Source organism: Lepidochelys olivacea (genome assembly GCF_965140295.1).
Source record: "Lepidochelys olivacea isolate rLepOli2 genome assembly, chromosome: 11".
In the NCBI taxonomy this organism is placed as follows: Eukaryota; Metazoa; Chordata; order Testudines; family Cheloniidae; genus Lepidochelys; species Lepidochelys olivacea.
Window position 1 is genome coordinate 37,215,980 of NC_140421.1, and position 24,915 is coordinate 37,240,894.

The window sequence follows — 24,915 nt, forward strand, 5'->3', positions numbered from 1 at the left end:
CATTTCTAGTAACAATCGGATTTGATAAAATCTGCTGTCCTCAGAACAAAATGTTAGATCTTAGTTACTTGTGTCTACTAAAAAGTTTAAGGCATGTTTCCCAAACACTAGGAGAAAAGTGATGTAAAATTGTGTTTTCTACAGTATTACCCACAATTGATGGAAATCACAAGCATGTTGGCGGAAACTTTGAGCATGAGCAGTGGACTAAATGATTACTGTCAGAAAGATTTGGGTGTTTACATTATTAGGACTCTTGTAGCAGGAAATCAAAGTGAGTGGATGGGGAGAAACAATGACTGTATAGAACAGGAAATAAATAGTTTTTCTACAACTATCAATCTTGGTATGCCTTACAGGATAGTGGCTTATAGTATACCTTTTAAAACAAAATTACCAGCCTCACATATGTAGCCGAGCTATATTAAAGACAGGGGGAAAAACTGAATAGGCCCTGAATGGCCAGTGGGTCAGGTGAGTGGGAACACAAGGAAGGAATGAAGAGATCAAAGAGACCATGACTCAGGAAAGAGCTAAGGAGTCAAGACTTAAAGGCTCGATTGGGTGGAGAAGGCTGAAAGCTGCTCAAAAGGAAACCGAGAAGGACTTGGGGAAAGATTACAGAGAATTCTGAGAAAGCTGGAAACGGGAGGAAGAGTCTTAGGGCAAAGATGAAAATGTCTGGGAGCTCATTCGTGAGTGCAGGCCTACCGCAAATGTTACAAAGCTCATGACCTTGGAAAACCTTGTTTATCTCAGCTTGCTGCTAGCAGAACTCATTGATGCAGGTCTAGATAGAATACAAATCAAAAGATGTGCTACCATTAATGTTAAAGACCAAAGCCACCTACTTTACAATCTTAGGTGAAGTTCTAGTCATATTAATATAATACAAATATTATTTCATTAATGCATGTGCAAAATAGAGAAATAAAATTACCGCAGGCTGTAATTATCTGTGCTAACTATCTGAGCGGAGATGAAAAACTAGTGAGTTGGATTTTTTTCTCACCTAAGAAGACTCTGAGGTGAACTGGAAGTGGCATTCATATTTCTGGGAAGACAAACTGCTTGTACTGATGAGAAGCTCTAATGTGACTGGTACATCTAGAAATTAAGATTGTGGGGCCATATTTTCAAAAGCAAGCACCAATATTTTCTGCCCACAAATTTTAGGTGCAAATAAGTGTGGGACAATTGTGTGTCCAATATTATTCTAATTTTGATGACTATTTATTCTATTTTAGACACTGATTTGTGAACAAAACCAGTTGCCGTAGTGTCCAAGTGACCTAAGCTGAGAGTGAAAATAGGGAGGTCAGGTGAACACCAGGCCAACAATGTGACCCCTTAAAAGTAAATAGGAAATTTATTAATAAATTTCCTAAGTTATCAAGGAAAATTTAATAAAGTAACTAATAAATATGTTATTTATTAAGGATATATACCACAAAGTGCAATTTGTGCTTGACAATATATAGGTTGTACTAAACAAAGAGGATGCTCTGTCCCAAAGATCTTACAATCTAAAAAGACGCATGTGGTTACAACACAATATTTAAAAATACATACAGGTACCATATAGGAAAACACGGAATGATGTGCCATCATTGAAGCTGGAAGGCTTCACAGAAGGTTTTGATGAAGGACTCGAGGGAGGAGACTTACAGCAACCTATAAGAATGGTTCACAACTAAAAGGATTATGGAGAGATGTTAGTCCATAGTTAAGGTTGCAAGCAGATTTTCAATCCAAGCCTGAGTTTGCCTCACAATCTTACTTTTAAAAGGGGCCTTTTTACTTACTATTTAGTATGTACAGTGGTTGATCAAATGCTAGGGTTTCAAAGTCAAGTACTCAAAAATTAGGAAATGCCAGAAGTAAGGCTGCCTATGCAACCTTAATTCTACCCCATTGTGTATGTTCATTACGATACAGGGTTATTTTTTTTTGTTAACATAATCACACACTATTTTTTCTATAAACTTTACTAAAAATGCACCCTGAGGCAGACACCTAGAATTGAATATTTCAGTTTACACTGTTACATTTTGGCAAAGTTATAAGCAACTGAAAATGGGCTTATAAGAGAAAAGATTGGGCAATCCTAACTCTAGGCAACACTACTTGTTTCTGCCCTACCAATGGGCTAAACATCAGGTCTTACATAAGCTGCCTTTTGCTTTATTAATAATAAATAAAGGGAAACATAGCTTGCAGACATGTTCAATAGGTTTTTTCATTTCCCACTTTCTATTACATGGTCATCTGGCATCAGAATCATCCTGCGTGGGGACTTTTTACTCTCGCTCTCTCTTTTTCTTTTTAACAACCTCTCCCCTGCCACCAATCTTCCACATAATTTTCTTTCCTCATCCCAGAAAACAAAGAACATTTATTAATGTATTGATGTTCTAAGGTGTGCACTGACCTTGCAATGGAAAGCATTAACAAGAGAAGAGGTCTCCTGCCAACAAATGCCCTATGATTCTGAAACTGCTAAGAATGAGAATTCTGACATCTGGTCTGCATCTGAAAATAAGACCTTGTGTTCCCACGATTATCATAACATGGATAGTAGTCCTTCCTGGGCTACCACATCCCCAGAAAACAGCTCTCAGTCACTTTATAGTAGCTATCAGAGGACTGTAACAGCTACACCTCATTACAGACTTTGGAGGCAGGCTGCATCTGAAATCCCCAAAAGGAATTTGCTCCTGTAAAGAGAGAGCCCAGATCACAACCCCTTGGAAAATACTAATTACAGTATATCATGGTCTAAGCAAACTCAATGGATCTCTGTAAGAACAACTATATGAAAATACTTTCTTCAGTCTAAGTATAAGCTAGTGGGTCACAACAAGGACAATCAAGAAGAATCCTATGAAGAATATCTCAGTCTATTATAATATAGGTTAGGTGTTTTCATTGGCACAAGGGACCAAAACAAGGTCACGTATCTTAAATCCAATAAAGGTTCCTCACCCTGATCACAGCCTCAACTAAAGTAGGTCACTTTTTTATCATACAGATTCTAACGCTACCTCTGTGGACCTCATCAATGTAGAAAGTGTACACATCTATTCCTCAGCTACTAAGGACAAGGCATCTGGAAAGAGCTTAAAGATGAAAAAGAGGGAAGGTTTCCCAGAGAAACACACAGTCATGTGCATATGATGAACACTACAGAAATCCTTCTTCCAATATCCTAACAGCAGTATTCCAACTTTCCCTCTCTCCTCCCCCACGCTATCAAATTCCTCACAACATATACAAGCTCCTGCACATTCTCACCTGGTTCACCGTGGTTCCCTGTCCCCCCTCCCTCCATTCCCGACATCTCATCTCAGCAAGAGAAACATTCTCTCCCTATCCTACAATACAAGAGAGATTCCTCAGAGAATCCTGGAAGGAGAACTGGGGGTATTTTTATTGTTTTACGCTCACCCAGAACCTGGTGTTTCTGCTAAGAGTCTAGGCTTTGGTGATGAGGTGGTGGGCTAGGAGGTGCTCTCCAAGTTCTGAAGGGAAGAGAAGGGCTGGTGGAAATGGAGGACCTTGTTTTTTCTCTGCTTCTGAACGTGAAAGCAGATCCAGGTGCTGCTGCAGGAAACCTGAGCTGCTTTTTTTTTTTTTTTAAAGCAACCAGTCTAAAGCAGCTAATATTTACCACCTATTAGTAAGTTATTTCATACTCTTTTTCTGATGCACATGAAAAAAAACGCTTCCTCTCTGAACACTTGTCACTGAGGCACAGTGCTACATACATTCATCTGTGTCACTACATAAACACACTCAAGCAGCAAAGAATGAAACAAGGTTTATAGCTCCCACACCACTGTGTCACAGACAGGTTGACAGTAGTTATTGGAGAATTCATAAAAGCACACTGAATAACTGTTTCACATAACGTTAGCTAGGGGTGTCTTCATGGAACCTTACATGAGAGAAAAAATCAACAAAAGAAAAATACTAATCAAATCTATATTTTTCCTGTGTGATACAGATATTGTGCAATAATTCAATTTCTGTAGAAAAGAGAACCAAATATATTATATGTACGTATGCATATTTGATAAATGGCTCTTACTGCAGTCAGGATATTTTAGTTATTGTGATTAACTTCCTAATAAAGAAAAGGATCATTCTGTCCTTTATTCCCTATAAACTTCATCTGACAGCCAACACAATAATAAAAATAGATTTAAACACTTCTCATTCTGTTTAATGAGTTTAAGAGGCTCTTTTTCTATACCCACACGAAGCCATTCCGCATACTGTATATAAAGTATGCAAAATATATAAAGATTATAAAGCTGTATAAAGATTACACTATATAAAGATTACTTTAAAAATAAGCTAATTATGAGAAAAATATAAATAGAATCAATTTACTTTTAAACTTGTTACAGCTAAGTCTGCTAAGAACTGACAGCTAAAAATACTTCTGAAGATTAACTAGAGATTAAGTAACCCAAATGAGCACAGCGAATGCATACAATTGCATATGGTTAGAAACAACATAATGAAACATAGTTCTGTAGAACTCAGTAACAGAGGTGCAATAAAGAGTGAGTACAGAATTTCTATTTTTTAAAAATTTCTTGTGTGTTGGTATGAATAGTCACTTTTTCTGAAATAAAGAGTTCAGGTTCTTTTATTTTATCTTACCCTCATTCCTTCAAATCGTGACAAGGCTCTCAAAGGTCTCAAAGCTCGTAGTGTTCTAAGTGATTTAATTGGACCAAGTTCAGAGTAGCCCAAGGCATTAGCTGTTAAGCTAATCAAAGAAACCTACACAAAAAAACAAAGAAAAATTATTTGTACGTATCTTGTATAGCCCATTGAAGGTTGCAAGATGCAATGGTTAAAGGTGGAAAAGTTCAGCCTGGATATTAGGAAAAGTTTCTTAGATGCCCTATGCTTCTAACAGCAAGAGCAACTGGGTAGTGGAAAAAACTGGAAAAGAAGAGACATTAAGTTGTTAGTGAATCTCTGAAGTTCTTAGTCTCTTGATCTATGATACTATCATTACATATATACATGAACAGATTAGATATAGGAAGTACCTTTGCAAAATATAGGTTGTGGGTTAGACTAAAAAACACAAATAATCTTTTTCTGACATTACTGCCCTTGAGAAATCATGGTCTGGATGAATCATAACATTCTCAGGAAAAACAATTAAAAGTTGGATGACTTTCTCCACAATTCTTACTAACACAATATTTTGACTGTGACAGTGTTACTACCTTACTCAAAATGTTTCATAAAGGGCATCATAGTGAAATCGTGGTGGCACAAAATTTCTCATACATAAAGTTTGTCATGCTGATGAAATCCTGTTGGTACAAGAAACCCTTTTAATTTATTTTGCTATAAATTTTGCTGAGGAGAAGCTACACCAAGTAGAAAGAACCTATTGAAAAACAAAGATACATTTACACTGTTTGTTAACGTGTATGTATTTTAACCAATTTGCCTTAAAATCTTACAGGAGCCTTACTACTCTCAATAAGGGGCCAGATCTGGAATCAATGGGCATTTTGACATCAGCTTCAGTGGGAAAAGGATTATGCTTAAAGTCCTTAGAAACTTATAGTAGTCATATTCTCCAGGGCCCAAACACCACAATGAAGAAAAAAACTGTGAAAGTCAGTTGAGAATTCAGGATACTATTAATCAAGAGTTGAGGTGTCAATATGTATCTCAGTAATAAGTTTGTGTGATGAATCTTGCGTTTTATTAAAGGCTTTATATTCAGTGTTGCATGAAGAAGCTTGTGACAAAAAGTTATTTATTGAATTCTGTAGCATCTTTCACAAGCATCAAGGTACACTAAAAAGTAATCAGTTGTAGGCTACTCAGTTTGTGCAAGAAAAGGTGTTTCTCTTCCTCTGTGAAGCTTCTTCAGCTCCGTAGAAGTCTTCCTGCTATGGGTTACCTCCCCTACCTATACAGAGAGGACTGTTCTGAGTAAGGCTGCTTGGAATGATGATTCACAGATCTGAGTATTACTTAATTTATTCATATTAGGAAGTACTTTCCCCCTCCTAACTGCCAATACAACAAGAAAATTCTTGCATGATATGTCTTCTGCCAGGAATGTCTCTTATCAAACTATGCTAAAACTTTGTCACAAATTATTCTGAATAGCTGGGGCAAGGAGCCCATGTTTGGTTTTGCCTAATGTTGGTCAGACCACAACCAGGTGGTTTGGAACTGACTTCCATTTTTATCTGTGCCATCCAGGTTTGTAGGGGATGAGGATTTGGATGAAAGGCTCTAGGTTGGCTCAACTCTTCATCAAACTCAGAAAACAAGCCACAGGAGGTGTCAAGCACCTGTAATTTTCTCCCAAATGCAACAGGAGCTGTAATTTTCTTAGAATTTGACCTTAAAAATGAATATAAGAAGTATTAGAAATTAGGAAACCTGAAGAATCTAAGAGAACATTCATTTAATCAAAAGATTTTTCCACTTAGTTTTCATTAGTTGGATTGAAAGTATTTTTTTCAGTTAGTTCAGTAGGCAACATCATCCATGTAGAAGGTACTGAGTCTGAAATCACTTTCTTCCAGAAAAGAAAAAGCTACTGGTGTAATGGGTAAGATTGTTAAGGAATTTACACTTAAGCGTATTACTGTAGGAACCAAATCTTATTGCTGCATGTTAAGTAATAAAATAGAATATCATTATTTGTCATTACAAGGCAGATTAAAAATGATCTGTTTGCAGCCTAAATCCTTCATGAAGTATTTTACTATATTATTATGAAATTACTATAGTTGTGACAAAATGTGGCATACAGACATTTGTTTTTGTTACTCTCTTTTCTGGGAAATAATCTACATTACAGCATAGATCTTCAGGGAAGAGCCACAAGAATGATTAAAGGATTGGAAAATATGCCTTTGGTGAAGAACTAAATTGACTGAGCTTCTTGAGTCTATCAAAGGAGATTAAGTGGTGATTTGATCAGCCTATATAAATACACACATGGAGAACAGAAATTTGATAATACACGGCTCTTCAGTCTAGTAGACAAAAGGTATAAATTGTGGTTACTTACCTTACAGTAACTGGAGTTCCTCAAGATGTGCGGGCCCTATGTGTATTCCACTCAAGGTATGTGTGTGCTCCATGCTTGATTTTTTTTGTTGGCTGTGTTTGTGAGTCCACATATGTGGACTTTACTTCTTTGTGTACCAAACTAAGGGTATATGGGGTGGTGCAGACGAACTGCCTGTCCAGTTACCTTTCCACTGTGAATGGTCCTAGAATAAGGCCCTGCATTAGAAGGGAAGGAGGGTGGGTAGTGGAATACAGATAGTGACCACACACCTTGAAGACTTCCAGTTATTATACAGGTAAGTAACCTTTCTTTCTTTGAGTGATGGCCCCTATGTGTATTCCACTCAAGGTGATTCATAAGCAGTACTCATCAAGGACAGGGGTGCAAGAAACCATGCTGTACCACAAATTAAAGGACTGCTCTGCCAAAGGATGCATGTATGCTTTGCAGAAGTGTGTAGAGAGCCCCACCATTGCCACTCTACAGATGAGGGACATTGCTAAGTGAAGCCACTGATGGAGCCTGGGCTCTGGTCAAGTGAGCCCTCCCATCTTGTGGTGGGAAGGTTGGCACTAACTCATAACCAAAGCAGGATGCAGCTGAAAGCCATTTGCACACACTCTGTGTGCAAGAGTAGGTGGCTTCTTGTCTCATACATTTGCCAAAAGAGTCAAACAATTTAGGAAATTTCTGAAGGACTTTGTCCTCTGCAGATACAAAGCCAAGGCCCTACAGACATCCAGAGAGTGCAGTTACCTGTCCTCTCTGGTGGCATGTGGCTTTGGATAGAACACAGGTAAGTGGATGACCTGGTTTTGATGAAATTCAGAGGTAATTTTTGGGATGAATTTGGGGTGCAAGCTCAGAGAGCCTTTTCATTGTGGAAGACTGTCTAAGGTGGGTCAGCCATAAGGGCCCCCAACTCACCTATTCTTCTGGCTGAGGTAATTGCAACCAGGAATACAACCTTCATAGAGAGGTGAGCAAAGGAACATGAGGGTAAGGGCTCAAAGGGACCCTTCATTAGTGATGACAGGACTAGGATAGGATCCAAGGGGCTGCATTAGAACCACTGTGAGGGATCACATGGGTAAGGGCGGGGTCCCGTTGTGGGGAGGACCACTGATTCTCAGCAGTGTAGTGTGCTCTGTGGGAGTGGGAGAGTGCCCAAGAAGCTCTGGAATCTATATTGGGAATAACTTTCTGTCTCAGTACAGTCAGTAGAGTTGTCATCCAGGTCTCAAACTCACCTGAGGAATATAAATCCTCTGAATCAACAGGTGGAGTCATTGGTACCCGTTGTCTTCTTATTCCCCATCTGGTTGACTGTACTGGTGTGTGGTGATCTCTGGTGTGGGAACCTCTCTGCAATGACTGGTTCCAAGAGTATTGATGACTCTTGGTCAGCATATACAGCTAGGTCATCAAGAATAGTATACTTGACCCCTGAGGCTGAAGGGCTTCTCTCTCTTGGTGGAGTCGACAGTGCTGGTTGAGACCAGGTAGTAAGTCACAGGTATTGATGACTCCTCCTTGCTGCTGTGAATCTGTACTGTTGGTGTAGAGGGTTTCCATTCTCATCTTTTCCTCACCAGTACCGAGCCTAAGTCTGTCCCACCCATGGCTGATGGTTTGGGGCACAGTTGAGTCTTGGTACCAATTAGCCAGACCCAGGCTCCTTGTGACCTCCTGACACATCTGTACTAAGATGCAGAGTCTCACCTGATTTGGAGGATGTAGGGGAAGAGATCCTCTTCTCAGATGAACACTTTAGAAGGGATTTTGCTCACTATTTGTGAGAGTGCTTTCTCTTACCCTCCTCCTCCTGTCAGCTCTCCCCTCTGTGATTCCAGAGTCAGGGAAAACCATGGCGACCCATGGTCAGACTGGAATCTCATTTTGGCAATGAAAGCAATACGTTTTCCTTCAGGAGGAAAAATTTTGTGTGGGGGCCTTTTGATTTCTTCCTCCTCCTGTTGCATATGTAAGACTAGTATGGACTGCCTTCCATCCCGTACCAAAACTGGCATCAGTTCTGAGCTCAAATGATATTGCACTATAAAAGCATTAATTGTAACCGAGTTCTATGATATAATACTGGAGAAAGAAAATTGCTAGGTAGATTTACCAAATGTTTTAATTTCGTAAGATTTGTATTTTATCTAATGTAAAATTATTTACCTAATACATTTCCTTTCTAAAATTGGCATCTACACCAATCATTCCAGTGCATTCCTTTTATATGTGCAGAGATTAGGTGCAGTTCAAATTAAATCAAAGTTTGTCTCAGAGGACATACCAACTCTGGATCCTACGAAAAAGTGTAGAAACTTATAAATTATTAAACAGACAGCTATTTATAGAAAAATTGCACAACAGACTTCTAAAATGTTTTACACTACAATCACAAAAAAATTATACCTCCAAAAAGTTAAACTCCAGTAGTAGCTGTAGGAAAGATGTCAGACAATGAATGCATATTGCCAACTAAGAAAGTCACCATTCTATCTCATGACATTTTCAGCAACAAGAATATCCAGCAGTAAGGAACAGCAGAAGAAAACGTTTCATAGCCAAGAGTAAAATAAAAATATGTAAAAGCATGAGACGATTGGGGCTGGCAATGCTTTTGCAAAATGTAACAGCTAGCATTGTTATCAAATAGTTATACTTTTTCTTTGTGTGTGTAACCAGGACCCTTAACTTATCTGGTTTTCTAGGTGTACTCCCCATCCTACAAGGCTTGCATCTGTTATGAGAATTCTGGTTCAGTTGCAGCTGAAGACTCCATTATGACAAGACTCCTTTTGGTTCAACAGTGAGAAGTATAGTACTGCTGGTAAAGTTTATTTGCGAGTATATCAACTACTGAGTTAGTGTTTACACTGGTAACTTTCTTATGTGCAGTTAAGTCTTTGGTGGGACCTCAATGCATGAAAACCTCAGGTCCAGTTGAATGCATAGCTTTATTGTGCATTTGGAGTAGTTTAAAAGTAGCTCTTTCAAACTTATAATGGGCCTGAGATGTGTAAGGGCATAGTCATGCTGATGTTTTGATGGAAGAAATTTCAACTGAATTTTACCTGCGACTTCTCTTGAAGTTTCTGTTCCAATATGTACTTCTTGCAGAGAGCCAGAATATCAATGGAATATTTATGTTGGATACAGTTACTAGAGGACTGCCAGCTCCTGAGCTGTTCAGAAGCTTGGAGAGAATGCTTATACTTCTTTGTATTTTCTGCAGCTATGTCTTCCTACTTTTCCTGAAGACTTTAGATCCTATCAACTATGAAGAGCACACAAAAAAAAGTTCAGTCTTAACTAAACTGGTGCCTGGCAACTGAGTTGGCGGAAAAGTTCTCATAGCAAAACACCTTAGGAATCTACTATTCAAGAAGTGGTGAGTGAACTATTATGAAGCACTGTGAGGATTTCCTCATATTTAAAGGGAACAATACAGCTTTATGGTTATCATAAGAATATAAGAATGGCCATACTGGGTCAGGTCAGAGATCCATCTAGTCCAGTATTCCGTCTTCTGACAGTGGCCAATGCCTGGTGCTTCATAGGGAATGAACAGAACAGACAATCATTGAGTGATCCATCCCGTCATCCATTCCCAGCTTCTGGGAAACTGAGGCTAGGGACACTCAGAGCAGGTAGGTTCCCTATCCACACTGGCTAATAGCTGTTCATGGACCTATTGTCCAAGATCACACCATATTGTTGCTGTATTGGGAAAAGCAGCTGAGAAGCCTCAGAGTATCTCTAGTGCATTTTGCCTACTGGGTTTCTGAGAAGCCACCATGTCTTTCACAAAGGACGCCACTGCTTCATTAGATTTTCAGAATTTTAATTATATGACACTGCATTTTCTGACAGTTGGCTCTTTTCCCTGTGTCTTGGTTTTCCTAATCTCAAAGATAATGTCTTAAAAAGCAAGGGTAGGGGCAGTCCATGTATCACCTTCCTACCAAGGATGTCTCTGGAAAGGTACTTTATCTTCACAAGATGCAGGGTTCCAGGTTTGTTTTTTTTTAAATAGATGGAGATACTAATTCCAAAATCTGTGTTGGGGATGGGGGGGGGTAGTATCTATTAAAAAGCAGGCCTTGATGGACAAATAGAAATGGAAAATTAAAGATCATGGGTTTCTGGAGATATATTGTGTGGAATTCTACCATGGCACAGCAATCCTAGCAGCTGAGCCATGGATGAGTATAGCTGGGAAATCACTAGCTTCCCATTATTTATGAAATTACCCAATGTTTTCATTCAACATTTTAGTTTTAATCAGCAATCCCCATTTGGATCCTATGCAGTCTTCAAAGGAGATTATGAGAAAACCCGTTTCTAATTTTGTTTGAAGACGATAGTTTCCCTTATTTTGAGACCTCCTTCCTCTACTTTTATGTGGTTAAAGGCACTGCCTTGTGGGCATTAGTGTTATAGCTGTCCAGAGCTTGTGGTCATGGCACAAACAGATAGTTTCCTCTTCTGAAGAACAGAGCTGTTGGAACAGGAAAGAGGGGAAGGAGTCACATCATCTGTTTTAAGTGTCTTATGAGCCACTACCTCTGTCTCAGAAAGGGGAGTTAATCTTATACTTTTTTTTGCAGTGGTGAGGGAGAGACTTTACCTAGATAGGTGGGTAAAGGAAACCCACAAGATAAGGTTAGAGTTTCAGTGCTCTAATGATTTCTCAGCTGAAGAGAGGGAGAGAGGAATTAGAATCTGAAATGAGATCATTATTGTACAAAAATGAACAAAAAATAAAATTCTAAAACAAATTGATTGGGAGACGCTGAACTACTAACTTGCTTTATCTGTGGAAGCAAAGAACATAAACAAACATAAAAAAAGAGAGACCCAACAACTAAAAATCCAAGTATTTACAGGAAAGGAAGGGATATGCTTGAACTGCTGCTGGTTGCAGATTTAGAACTTTTGGCAGGATTCCAGAGTTTGTGTGGCCTTGTCAGTTTGTTTGAATTTTTCCCAATGTCTGCAAAGACAGAAAGAACTCATGAGTATGAACTCATGTAGCTGTCATAAAATAAAATATATGCATGGGAGTTTTGAAAGTTTCTAAATGACTTTGGAGTGCAAATCCCCGTGATTAGTGCTCCTAAGTCATATAGGTCCTTATGAAGATACCAATCTATGTTTTTTATCATAGCTAGCAGTAAAACAGTAATTCTATTACCCATAAAAATAGATCACTTCTGTTTTAAAGTATAGTATTCAGAGAGACAATATAGACAGAAGCCAAGCCAAAACTGAGACTGAGGAGAAAAGCCAAGCCAAAAGTGAGAAAGATTTAGTTCCCAATATAAGCTTTAGAACACTGGTGGGCAACCTGCGGCCTGTCAGGGTAATCTGCTTACGAGCCACCAGACAGTTTGTTTACATTTGCACGGCCACCCGCAGCTCCCAGTGGCTGCAGTTCACTGTTCCTGGCCAATGGGAGCTACAGAAAGTGGTGGCTAGCATGTTCCTGCGGCCCGCACTTTCCCACAGCTCCCATTGGCCGGGAATGGCGAACTGTGGCCACTGGGAGTTGCGGGTGGCCATGCAAATGTAAACAAACTGTCTGGCGGCCCACCAGTGGATTACTCTTGTGGCCCGTGGGCCGCAGATTACCCATCACTGCTTTAGAAGATCAGAAGTGGCTGAAAAATGGTAGAGGTTATATTTAAAGTTGTCTTGCCACCTCATCGAACAGGAATGCTAGAAAATCAACATGAGGATTACTGCTGAAAACAAACAGAAGATGCAGAATGAAATGGAACATACAAATGCAGTTTTAATGAGCCATTAAATAACCACAAGGCATCAGGAAAATGTTCACCAGTCGTGATTTTTTGGTCATTTTTAACCCAGAATACTGTCCTCATTATACATGTCACTAACAATGAGTTATGTAGGATGGCTAACTTAGAGAAGAGTAAAAATAGGTTATTTAGAAAATACACTACATACATCAACAATCAGGAAGTCCAGCCAGCACCAGGCATTGGTGAAATAGGTTTGAAAACCATAGGCGACCCATTTTAGCACCATTTCCAGAATGAAGATGTAAGTGAAGACCTTATCAGCATATTCTAGCATGATCTTGATAGTCTTACGCTTTTCAATATATATATCTTCAAAAGCCTGTGAACAAACAAATAGTATTCAAGTTCAGTATTCATAAGCCTTTGCAAGTTGCAATTTAGGCTGCATGGGCCAAAGATGAAAAGGAAAGGGTAAATCACTTTCCAATTCAGGATGTTTTCTGCAGGTAGTATTTATCACTGATTATAAAATATATTTTTGAGATTTGAGTCTTTGGTACATGGTGATGGGAGTGATCTACAACAATCCAAAGGTTTTTAGAAAACTGTCTACTGGCATCCCAGACACAGACCCTGTAACTCAGACAAGCCAAATCTCAATTCAGTGCATAAGGCAATATTACACATGAATACTTGCAGCTCACAAAAGTATGCAATAAGTATGGGGCAAGAAGAAATGAGGCACAATGACCCAATGCTGTATACTGTAAGTGACACATCCCTAACCCTCAAATGACAGCTCATGCAGTGAATAACTACAGGAAATATAAACAGACACTTGTTTCCAGGTGTCTCTTTTTAAGACACAAGCAGGATATATGATAGAGTGTCAAAATAAATGAATAGCTTATGAGATTTTGGCTACAAACCTAGAGAATTTTTAAAAAATGTAATTTGGAGATTTTTGCCAGACTAGGCTGGGGTATGTAGGTGTGTAAAAAATAATGGAAGGGTAAATGGGTAATTAAAGTGAAACTCATATGTTGACTGTGCAAAGAAATTAGGACAATTATGTAACAATGGTTTATCCTTATAAAACATGGATACGAAGATCTGTTTCTAATATGTGAATAAAAAATACCCTCTACTAGTCAAAGTTACTACTTACACAAATAGAACTTTTCATACAATAAATTTAATTTGATAGAAATTAAGTGGCCCAGAAGATGATTTATTAATTTGGTGAGAAGCAAGTTAATGCCCCATACCCTGTTACCGGATGCCTAGCAAGCAGTCATGAAGCCTAGAGACGACACATCAGAAATATCAATTTTAAATTAGAGTCATGCCCTAAGGGAAAGGTTAGGATTATAAGAAATACACATCTGTGTAATCTGTATCACTGAAAGTTAGGCCCTGAAAGTTCACAGGGATTCCTTGTCTAGGGATTCCTTGTCGTTGCTACACCATTGTGGGATTTTTTTTAAAGTGTTTACAAGCATTGTTCCTTAAAAAAAAAAAAAGCATCTTGTTGCTGTCTAGTCAACCACCAAAATCACGCAGTTCACCTGTTACCCTCCCATGTCTACCCATGGACTCTTGCTCCTAAATGGAAATTGACAGCCTGGACCCCATTCGTCCTATTCTCTAAAACCAGCTCCCCAACCATGCACTCATCTGCAGTTTCTTACACCGAAAACTCTCCTCCCCTCCCCATCATCTTGCAGTCCAACTGTTCCTCCCACCTGCTATCTACCAATTTGTCACAATGACCTCAACTGCTGATGTTTTTGCTACTACAACATTACCCCAGAATTCTGTGTGTGCAGTGGCAAGGGGTAGACAGAGCTGAAGGTAATCTGACAAATTAAAAGGCAGCAATGATAAAGAACATGTTAAAATCTATGAGCTCTCTCTATGCAATAAAAGACACCCAGAAGGCTGGGAGAGAGAGAGGAATTTGGCTGGAGGAATTTATACAGGAGTATGATCCAAGAACCTTGATAAGAGTTTTTACATGTCGTTTTATATTTGTTTTCTTTTTCATCTGATCAGACTTTTACAAAATCTGGGTTTGACCACCACTCCCATTTCCCCATAAAATAATAAAAGCTAGATTGTGGCTGGCCCCACAGAGGTACACAAGGAGGGAAAGAGAGTTACACACATAGGGCAGCCACATCTCTGCTACTGTATTCTCAGCAACCAAAGACAGGGCTGACAGAGACTCCAAAGGGGATATGGCTAGATACCGAATAAGGAAAAGAAAGTGGTCTAGCGAAGGTATGAATTCATACATATGTACAGGTGTTACAGCCTCTATTTTTGTGTGTATTTTCCCAATGCTCCTGCAAGTATTCGGGTCTCAGCCAGCCAGAATGCTGAAAGGGAAATTCCACACACTCACAACCTGACCGTAATACAAGCTCTGGCCAGAACAGTGTGAAGAACTAACCTCTATTAAATGGTAGGATAAGGGAATTCTGGGTGTCCCCAGATGAGACATTTTTTATTAAAATATTTTTTAAAAATCATTTTTTTTCCTAGTGGAAAAAAACCTGTGCTATACGTATCTCTTTGATTAACCACTCTTCTAAATCGTGTTTTCTCTCAGAAATATTATGCCTGTTACACATTTCACTTACCAGAGCACCACTGCTGAGGAGAATCATGAAGACAATGAAGGTTTCAAACCAGTTGTGTTCTACTATCTTATAGCAGGTTTTTCGAAGATTCCACCAGATTTTTCCTTTCTTATCTTCTAGGCTGACTTGACAGAACTTGAACTTCCGTACACAGCCTAGTAATCAGGACAATAAATTTTGACAAATCAATTTGTGATATTATTTTGAAATAGTAAATCATTGCTGACAAGTTAAATTTTGATACTAAGTTTCTGCTATCCTCCTGACTCTACATCAAACAGGGAATCAGAGACAATGATATAGTTGAGCTCACTTTCATTTACAACTTTTTTATAAAATGTACATACAGAACTAGAAAACAAATCGTAGCTACCAGAAGGCAGAGACTAAAGGACTGATCCTGTAGACATTTATACATGAGTAACATCACTCATATGAATATGTTCCACATGTGTGTTTTTGTAGGATTGGTCCCTAAGAAAATATGACAGTATTTTTAATTAAAACAGTGTAATTATATACTAGGATATTGTAAAATGGTCAGTCTAGTAATTTGGACTCAAAATGTAGGTTTTTTTGGTGAGGGGGTAGAATCAAGTTTCTGTATAGCCTAACATGAAAATAAGTTTCCTTTTGTGGAAATATTTTCTCTACTGAAAAATTAGAGTCAGAAATAAATTAGATTTTTTTAAAATGCTGTTTTAATTATATCTACTAAGTTTAAGAACCAGATCCTACCAAGATTTACCAGTTGTAGGGCTTACTATTGTGAGTAGTTCCATAGCCAGATTACTCAACAGCAGCAAATAATGTAGTAAGTGTTTTGCACCATTTATCCCATCAAACCCAATTCTGCAAATATTTATTCACATAAGTAATCCACTGGATAAAGTGAAGTTATGTATGGCACAAGTCGCTGCAGGATTTGACTTTTAATTAATAACAAACTTTTATTTCAAAAATGATTTTACCTTGATAGTTCCCCTTTCAATTTCTATGAACCTTTTTCCAAGAGATTTACTTGAACGCTATAACTTGTGAATAACAATTCTGTTGTACACATGCACAAAATAATAGTGATATTCAATATGTTTTTCAGTGGGAGAAAAAACAGAATTTATACACACGCTAATTATGGTTTATCCACATCAGGAAATCTCAGCAAGCTGTATGATTAAAATATTTAGTTCCTGTCAGAAATATTTAAACGCCTGCATAATCCACCTTGTTGCAGACATCAAAGATAAATGCTGACTGGTGTGAAATGTCAGCACCATAGCTATCTTTTTTGGCATTGTTCTTTTTTTGTTTTAAATCCTATTACTTTTGACACCAACTTTGAAATTTAACGCACTTCCTTGGTGATTTGGGGTTATATTTCTGCTCACGTTTTTGCTTATGCAAGTAGTCCCATTGATTTTGTTCCTTTGTTGTTGTTTTTTCCTCCCAATTTGGAGAACACTATTACGTTTCCCTTTTCTCCTACTGGAATAAAAATTAATAAGACTGGGCTATTTTACTTCCCTGTTTGTAAATTATCACCAGTGGTGTCAGCCTGAATGTGATCTGAGAATGGTATTCACTAATTTTATGCAGACACAGCACTGAAACCACATTTTGGTGTACCCCTCCTTTCCACATCTCCCATCATCAACATACCTTGTTGCTCTTGTAAGATAATATTGTATCTTTTTGGAGGGAGAAGGATTTTTTTGTTGTTTCTGAATAAATCTAGAGGAAAGGCCATGAGTTCATACTTACAGAATGTAACCACCAATTGATTGAGGATCAAAAGATAATTGAGACAGTAAAATTCCAGATTTCTAGCCAAGTCAAATGTAATACAATAGGAATCAACCTCTGAATTCATACAGGAAGAAAATTTCTGAAAACTGGAAATCTGTTTATTACATGTCAGAAAATTATCATTTAGTCAATTTGAGAGACACTCCTCTCCTTTTTGCATATTCCTTCATGCATTTGTATATAAGGAGAGGCCTGCTCTGACTCTCTTCTCTACTCATCACCAGGGAGTTAAGGTATCATTCTTTTTAGTTCAATCAAACATCACTTACTTTCCTCCCCATCTGATGGGGGGGTGGGGGGCAGGGGAAAGGGGTATCTGAAATGTTGACCAGATACAGTATTGCCAATCTCAAATGTTCCAAAATCATGAGTCAGGCCTCAAACATAATGAGAGTGTAGTAAATATCATGAAATTTAAAAGAATAATACATTTTGGGTTCATTTTGTGTCTTCTGGTTTCTGAGTCTTTAGGGTGCACTCAAGCATTCTGCTGCATCTAGGAGGGCTAGAAACTTTAAAAAAAAAAAAAGCCTGAGATTTCGTTAACAACGTAACTTCAGGAGCAGGGTGGGGCTTTAAGGAAAACATCAAATATCACAAGAACTGATAACACTGAACATATCACAACATTCATGCCAGGACAATCTTGAGGCCAAACTAAACAACAGATATCTATATATGAAAAGAAAACCTACACAGGCAAGCTAAACTGATATGAAACAGGTTTAAATTGATTTAAGAGCATTTCCAGATACAAATTTCCACTGATTTTATGAAATAGTTTGAAATGCAGCTGATACTGGCCACTGTCATACACAGGATATTGGACTAGAACCACGTGGCCACATGGTTCAATTTCACATGGCCATGTCTGCTGGGGGTTTGGTGGGGTTTATTTTTTTGTTCAAACATACCACTTGTAGAACTGTCAAAGTGATCTAAAGAATGTGTACTACGAGATTTTGAAAATTTGTCTGCCAGGTATGCTACCCATACTGCAAGGCTTGCGTCCATAGTGAGTACACAAGGGTCTAGAGTAGAAACTGGGTTAACTTTGAGCACATTATTTGTACTTACCTGTTCCACAAAGGACAATTCACATGTCATCTGAGAATGACACCTAATGCATTGCATGGCATCAGGAGTGTGCAAAAAGGACCTCAAAAAGTGATTCAGAGAAGCCCACTCAAGGGATGAAGCCAATGCATAGCACTAGCAATCCTAGCTTTGGAAATAATAGGTTATGGATGACCTCTGCCAGGGAATGATCAATGCAGTGAAATTTTGGATCTTTGCAATTCTTTGCTGTGTTGGTAAAATTATGGCCAGAGCTATGTCTGTTTTGACCCATGGGTGAGCAATTCTCTACATTGGGTTCAGAAGCTCTTCTTGATTTTGAAGAACTGGTGGGTATGAGTCCTTTCCATCAGCTTTCCTGTTATCAATGGTCAGCTTCTCTGGGCAGGACACTGACTAGCTTATTGTCTATGAAAGGATATAGGTTTCTAATTTATGACCTGTACCTTGCTGTGACTACTGCTAGTTGTTACTTAAAATTCTGAGGGCAGAAAGGGTGATCAGAAGGAAGTCTTTTACAGAAATTGTGACCTCTTATACACAAATGCTCATTTTGTCTTTGTCGTGCTGAGGATATTGTTGGTTTGGAGAAAAATCTATGCAGGTTTCTTTGGAAGCTTCTGCTTCAGATTTCTCCCTCTGCCATGGTAATAGTGTCTTCCTGGATACCCTTGCTGCTAGTAGCAACCAGTAGATTGCTATGCTGGCTTTGATAGTGAGGTCTGAGGCCTCTCTGTATTCTCAGCTACTAACTTATCTGAAGTTTTCCCAAACTGCTCTTTCTGATCTGTGCATTTGGATGTATAAGGTATCTATTTAGGATGACTGATTGCTACTCAGGGTGTAACATGGCTTCCTTGCGGCCAGCAAGTTAAAAGCCATTGCTCTGGTCACAAATCACATCAAGGGTTTGACAAGAAAAGAGCCCCAGACGTCACAAGGATCATACCCTTAGATGATGAGCTACTTGCTTTCCACTGAGTAGGCTTTCCTTACTAAATATATGAAAAACTTTTGGTCTGAATGGTGATAGCTGCAGCTTTGAAACTGCTGTATACTGTGTCATCACTCTTATGATCTATGGGGTCTTTTGGAAGTAATTTTCCTTCTGAAGGTGTTTCGCTGGTGAAGCTACAGCTGCACCAAACTTAGGCTCCCAAATCTTATGAAATTTCTTTGTTTTCATATCACATTTTAGTTTAACACTTGATTTTAATCAGATGTCCTTTTAGAACGCATCTGCCAGAAACTATGTATTTAATATTGCTTGAAAGGGAAGGCATTTCACTAATGTTAATAAAGTTCCTTGTAAGCCACTGGCACCCTGTCCTGGGAAAGTCCTGCAGTTTTCTTCCTTTCCTTCTCTCCTAATGGTGCATGTGTGGTAGCTCCTCTGGCTATTTACAGAGGACAGACAGCATGTTATTATTCATCCTGGCCTGGGGACCATGCCACCACAGTGGGGTACCGGTACAAATACTTGTGGAAGTTGTGGAAGTAGCTTGTTAGATGTCCCTAGGAGCCTAAAAGGTTGCCTACCTGCTCCCCCAGGCTGGCAAGCACCCAAGTACTGCAGATGCAACCTATTACTACTCAGGGCTTTACTCAGTAACTCAGGGGTCCTTTTGAACATTGGAAGGGATTTCCCATTTACTCCTCTAATGGTGCAGTTCTGCAGGGTGTGGAATCCTGATGAGTCTCTGTTCTGGTCACAGGCTGCCTGACATGCTTCTTATGCTTTAGTGTGAAGCCAGTCTGTGGAGTAGGGGAGGGGTGGAGAGAAAGACACTTTCCCAGCCTTTCAAACTCAAAGCCCCCTTCCCTGGGGGAAAAAAAAAAGGATTATGGCTGATGATCAAAAGACACATTTCCCATTCTGCTGCTGCCTGAAAACTGAGCCTCTTTACCTGGCAGAGCAAGGTTCTTGGGCAGAAACTCAGACAGGCACAATTCCCATTACACTTCTGGCTAAGGGAAGGCTTCACAGGAGTAACAGGCTACTTTGCATGCCCAGTCATGCTGCAGCGTGGAAGAGGGGCTGAACCTCTGATTTTCACCCTACCTGTTCATTAACAACACTAATTGCTGCCTCGTGAAGAACACACATGCTTTTGCCTTTTTGGGACCTGGAGTCTCCGGGGTTTGAAAAACTTACCCCTCAGCGTCATGAAAATCCTCCAATTCATAGTGAGAGGCAAAGGAGCACTGCTTCTTCCCCCAAGAGCTGAGGACCCACTTTAGTATCCACGAGGGAATGTTTGGGTCCTTTCAGGGGTTCTCTCCCCCCTCCAGCCCAGGTTTGAGCTGAAGGGAAGGCTTAGTCCTGGATCCCCCCACAAAAACAGTGGACCTCATCTGAATTCCAAAGGTGGGTGGTACTGTCATTAGATGAATGAAGAGAGAAGCTGTGCAACAGCAGATGGATAAGAGGATGAGACGGGTATGAGGTAAATGGACAAAAATTTCAGGGGGAGGGGAACAGGTTTTGAAAAATGCTGTGAAGGTACATTTGCAGCAGATTCCCTGCTAGACTGCTAGAGTCTGTAGCCCTATCCTGCTATGGCAGGGGAAGAAGGTGGCCAGGCGCCGGCACTGGAAAGATCTGCAGCTTCATCCTCTCTGGCCTCCTTGATTCCCACAGTGTTAGTTTTTAGTATTTTCATAGTTCCCACTGTTTGCCAGAAGCTGGGAATGGGCAACAGGGGAAGGATCTCTTGGTGATTACTTGTTCTGTTCATTCCCTCTGGGGCACCTGGCATGGGCCACTGCCAAAAGACAGGATACTGGGTGAGATGGACCTTTGATCTGACCGAGTATGGCCGTTCTTATGTTCTTATAGTGCCTTTCCCTTCATTTTATCAATTACACAGCTGTTAAAAATGCCATCCTCATCTGTAGATGACCCCACAAGTCTCCCGTCTTTGAATACCTCTGCTACTTCTTCGTACCCTACTGTATCAACATTTTGTTCTTGCCTTTGAAAGCTAGGCAGCACCACTGCACACATCTTGGATCCCGTTTCTTATTGTGTCCCCCTCACTCCCTCCTCTCCAAAACCAGCCTTGCCACTTTCTTTCTCTCACTCACAGCCTAATGTCTTCCTCCCTGTAGCCCCTCTGCATGAAATATCAATCCTAGTGTGCAAAGCCCCCACTCTCTCCTCATTCAAGTGCCTCCAAAAGACTCACTACTTCCATGAGTCTCACAAACATTAACCCTTAGCCCTGGTCTACACTAGGAGTTGAGGTTGAATTTAGCAGCGTTAAAATCGATTCAACCCTGCACCCGTCCACACGACGAAGCCCTTTTTTTCCAACCTAAAGGGCTCTTAAAATCTATTTCCTTACTCCACCCCCGACAAGGGGATTAGCGCTGAAATTGGCCTTGCCGGGTTGAATTTGGGGTACTGTGGATGCAATTAGATGGTATTGGCCTGCGGGAGCTATCCCAGAGTGCTCCATTGTGACCGCTCTGGACAGCACTCTCAACTCAGATGCACTGGTCAGGTAGACAGGAAAAGGCCCGTGAACTTTTGAATTTCATTTCCTGTTTGGCCAGCATGGCAAGCTGCAGGTGAGTGCAGAGCTCATCAGCAGAGGTGACCATGATGGAGTCCCAGAATTGCAAAAGAGCTCCAGCATGGACCAAACGGGAGATACGGGATCTGATTGCTGTGTGGGGAGAGGAATCTGTGCTATCAGAACTCCGTTCCAGTTTTCAAAATGCCAAAACATTTGTAAAAATCTCCCAGGACATGAAGGACAGAGGCCATAACAGGGACCCGAAGCAGTGCTGCGTGAAACTTAAGGAGCTGAGGCAAGCCTACCAGAAAACCAGAGAGGCGAACGGCCGCTCCGGGGCAGAGCCCAAAACATGCCGCTTCTATGATGAGCTGCATGCCATTTTAGGGGGTTCAGCCACCACTACTCCAGCCGTGTTGTTTGACTCCTTCAATGGAGATGGGCGCAACACAGAAGCAGGTTTTGGGGACGAAGAAGATGATGATGAGGTTGTAGATAGCTCAGAGCAAACAAGCAGAGAAACCGGTTTTCCCGACAGCCAGGAACTGTTTCTCACCCTGGACCTGGAGCCAGTACCCCCCGAACCCACCCAAGGCTGCCTCCCGGACCCGCCAGTCGGAGAAGGGACCTCTGGTGAGTGTACCTTTTTAAATAGTATACCTGGTTTAAAAGCAAGCGTGTTTAATGATTAATTTGCCCTGGCATTCGCGGCCAGTATAGCTACTGGAAAATTCTGTTAATGTGTCTGGGGATGGAGCGGAAATACTCCAGGGACATCTCCATAAAGCTCTCCTGGATGTACTCCCAAAGCCTTTGCAAAAGGTTTCTGGGGAGGGCAGCCTTATTTCGTCCACCAGGGTAGGACACTTTACCGCGCCAGGCCAGTAGCACATAGTCGGAATCACTGCAGAACAAAGCATTGCAGTGTATGTTTGCTGGCGTCAAACAACATCCGTTCTTTATCTTTCTGTGTTAACCTCAGGAAAGTGATACCATTCATGGTCACCTGGTTGAAATAGGGTGCTTTTCTTAAGGGGACATCCAGAGGTGGCTGTTCCTGCTGGGCTGTTTGCCTGTGGCTGAACAGAAATGTCCCCAGCTGTTAGCCATGGGGAGGTGGGTTAGCCACATAGTGGGGGGAGGCAAAATGTGACCTTGTAACGAAAGCACGTGCTATTTATGTAACGTTAACAGCAAGGTTTACCATGAAAACGTGCACCCATTATTCTATAAAATGTGTTTTTTAAAATACCACTGTCCCTTTTTTTTTCCTCCACCAGCTGCATGTGTTTCAAGGATCACAGGATCTCCTCCTTCCCAGAGGCTAGCAAAGATCAGAAGGCGAAAAAACCGCACTCGCGATGAAATGTTCTTTGAGCTCATGCTGTCCTCCCACACTGACAGAGCACAGACGAATGCGTGGAGGCAGACAATGTCAGAGTGCAGGAAAGCACAAAATGACCAGGAGGAGAGGTGGAGGGCTGAAGAGAGGGCTGAAGCTGAAAGGTGACGGCAGCGTGATGAGAGGAGGCAGGATTCAATGCTGAGGCTGCTGGAGGATCAAACTAATATGCTCCAGCGTATGGCTGAGCTGCAGGAAAGGCAGCTGGAGAACAGACTGCCTCTACAGCCCCTGTGTAACCAACCGCCATCCTCCCCAAGTTCCATAGCCTCTTCAGCCAGATGCCCAAGAACACGGTGGGGGGGGGGCTCCTGCCATCCAGCCACTCCACCCCAGAGGATTGCCCAAGCAACAGAAGGCTGGTATTCAATAAGTTTTAAAGTTTTAAACTTTTAAAGTGCTGTGTGGCCTTGTCCCTCCCTCCTCCCCCGCCCCTCCTGGGCTACCTTTGCAGTTATCCCCCCATTTGTGTGATGAATTAATAAAGAATGCATGAATGTGAAGCAACAATGACTTTTATTGCTTCTGCAAGCGGTGATTGAAGGGAGGACGGGAGGGTGGTTAGCTTACAGGGAAGTAGAGCGAACCAAGGGGCAGGGGGTTTCATCAAGGAGAAACAAACAGAACTGTCACTCCGTAGCCTGGCTAGTCATGAAACTGGTTTTCAAAGCTTCTCTGATGCGCACTGCGCCCTCCTGTGCTCTTCTAACTGCCCTGGTGTCTGGCTGTGCGTAACCAGCGGCCAGGCGATTTGCCTCAACCTCCCACCCCACCATAAATGTCTCCCCCTTACTCTCACAGATATTGTGGAGCGCACAGCAAGCAGTAATAACAGTAAAAAGAAAAGGAGTATTTGTGGCTCCTTTTCTTTTTGCGAATATAGACTAACACGGCTGCTACTCTGAAACCAGTAATAACAGTGGGAATATTGGTTTCACTGAGGTCTAACTGAGTCAGTAAACTCTGCCAGTGTGCTTTTAACCGTCCAAATGCACATTCTACCACCATTCTGCACTTGCTCAGCCTGTAGTTGAACAGCTCCTGACTACTGTCCAGGCTGCCTGTGTATGGCTTCATGAGCCAGGGCATTAAGGGATAGGCTGAGTCCCCAAGGATAACTGTAGGCATTTCAACATCCCCCACGGGTATTTTCTGGTCTGGGAATAAAGTCCCTTCCTGCAGCTTTTGAAACTGACCAGAGATCCTGAAGATGCGAGCGTCATGTACCTTTCCCGGCCATCCCACGTTGATGTTGGTGAAACGTCCCTTGTGATCCACCAGTGCTTGCAGCACTATTGAAAAGTACCCCTTGCGGTTTATGTACTCGCTGGCTTGGTGCTCCGGTGCCAAGATAGGGATATGGGTTCTGTCTATGGCCCCACCACAGTTAGGGAATCCCATTGCAGCAAAGCCATCCACTATGACCTGCACATTTCCCAGGGTCACTACCCTTCATATCAGCAGATCTTTGCTTGCGTTGGCTACTTGTATCACAGCAGCCCCCACAGCAGATTTGTCCACTCCAAATTGATTCCCGACTGACCAGTAGGTGTCTGGAGTTGCAAGCTTCCACAGGGCTATTGCCACTCGCTTCTCAACTGTGAGGCTGCTC

At 40.9% G+C, this 24,915-nt stretch overlaps 2 protein-coding genes across 4 annotated transcripts in view; one reads left to right on the forward strand and one right to left on the reverse strand.

Moving 5' to 3' along the window:
- Positions 1 to 23,768, forward strand: part of LOC311528426 (uncharacterized protein) — a 104,619-nt gene extending 80,851 nt beyond the window's left edge. The window contains exons 3-7 of one of the 3 annotated variants that reach the window (XM_084643450.1): positions 7,080 to 7,128; positions 9,796 to 9,914; positions 10,320 to 10,475; positions 22,132 to 22,534; positions 23,182 to 23,761. In XM_084643450.1, the coding sequence (XP_084499576.1) occupies positions 22,135 to 22,534; positions 23,182 to 23,411 (630 nt within the window). In that variant the 5' untranslated portion in view covers positions 7,080 to 7,128; positions 9,796 to 9,914; positions 10,320 to 10,475; positions 22,132 to 22,134 and the 3' untranslated portion in view covers positions 23,412 to 23,761. Of the gene's footprint in view, positions 1 to 7,027; positions 7,052 to 7,079; positions 7,129 to 9,795; positions 9,915 to 10,319; positions 10,476 to 22,131; positions 22,535 to 23,181 lie in introns of those variants that run through there. The other 2 variants (XM_084643451.1, XM_084643449.1) reach the window with 2 other exon arrangements.
- The window catches only part of LOC311528422 (sodium channel protein type 2 subunit alpha-like), a 202,780-nt gene that overhangs the window by 23,254 nt on the left and 154,611 nt on the right, over positions 1 to 24,915 (reverse strand). Inside the window, 3 exon segments of the mRNA XM_084643439.1 lie at positions 4,672 to 4,794; positions 13,058 to 13,231; positions 15,498 to 15,652. Coding sequence (XP_084499565.1) covers positions 4,672 to 4,794; positions 13,058 to 13,231; positions 15,498 to 15,652 — 452 coding nt within the window.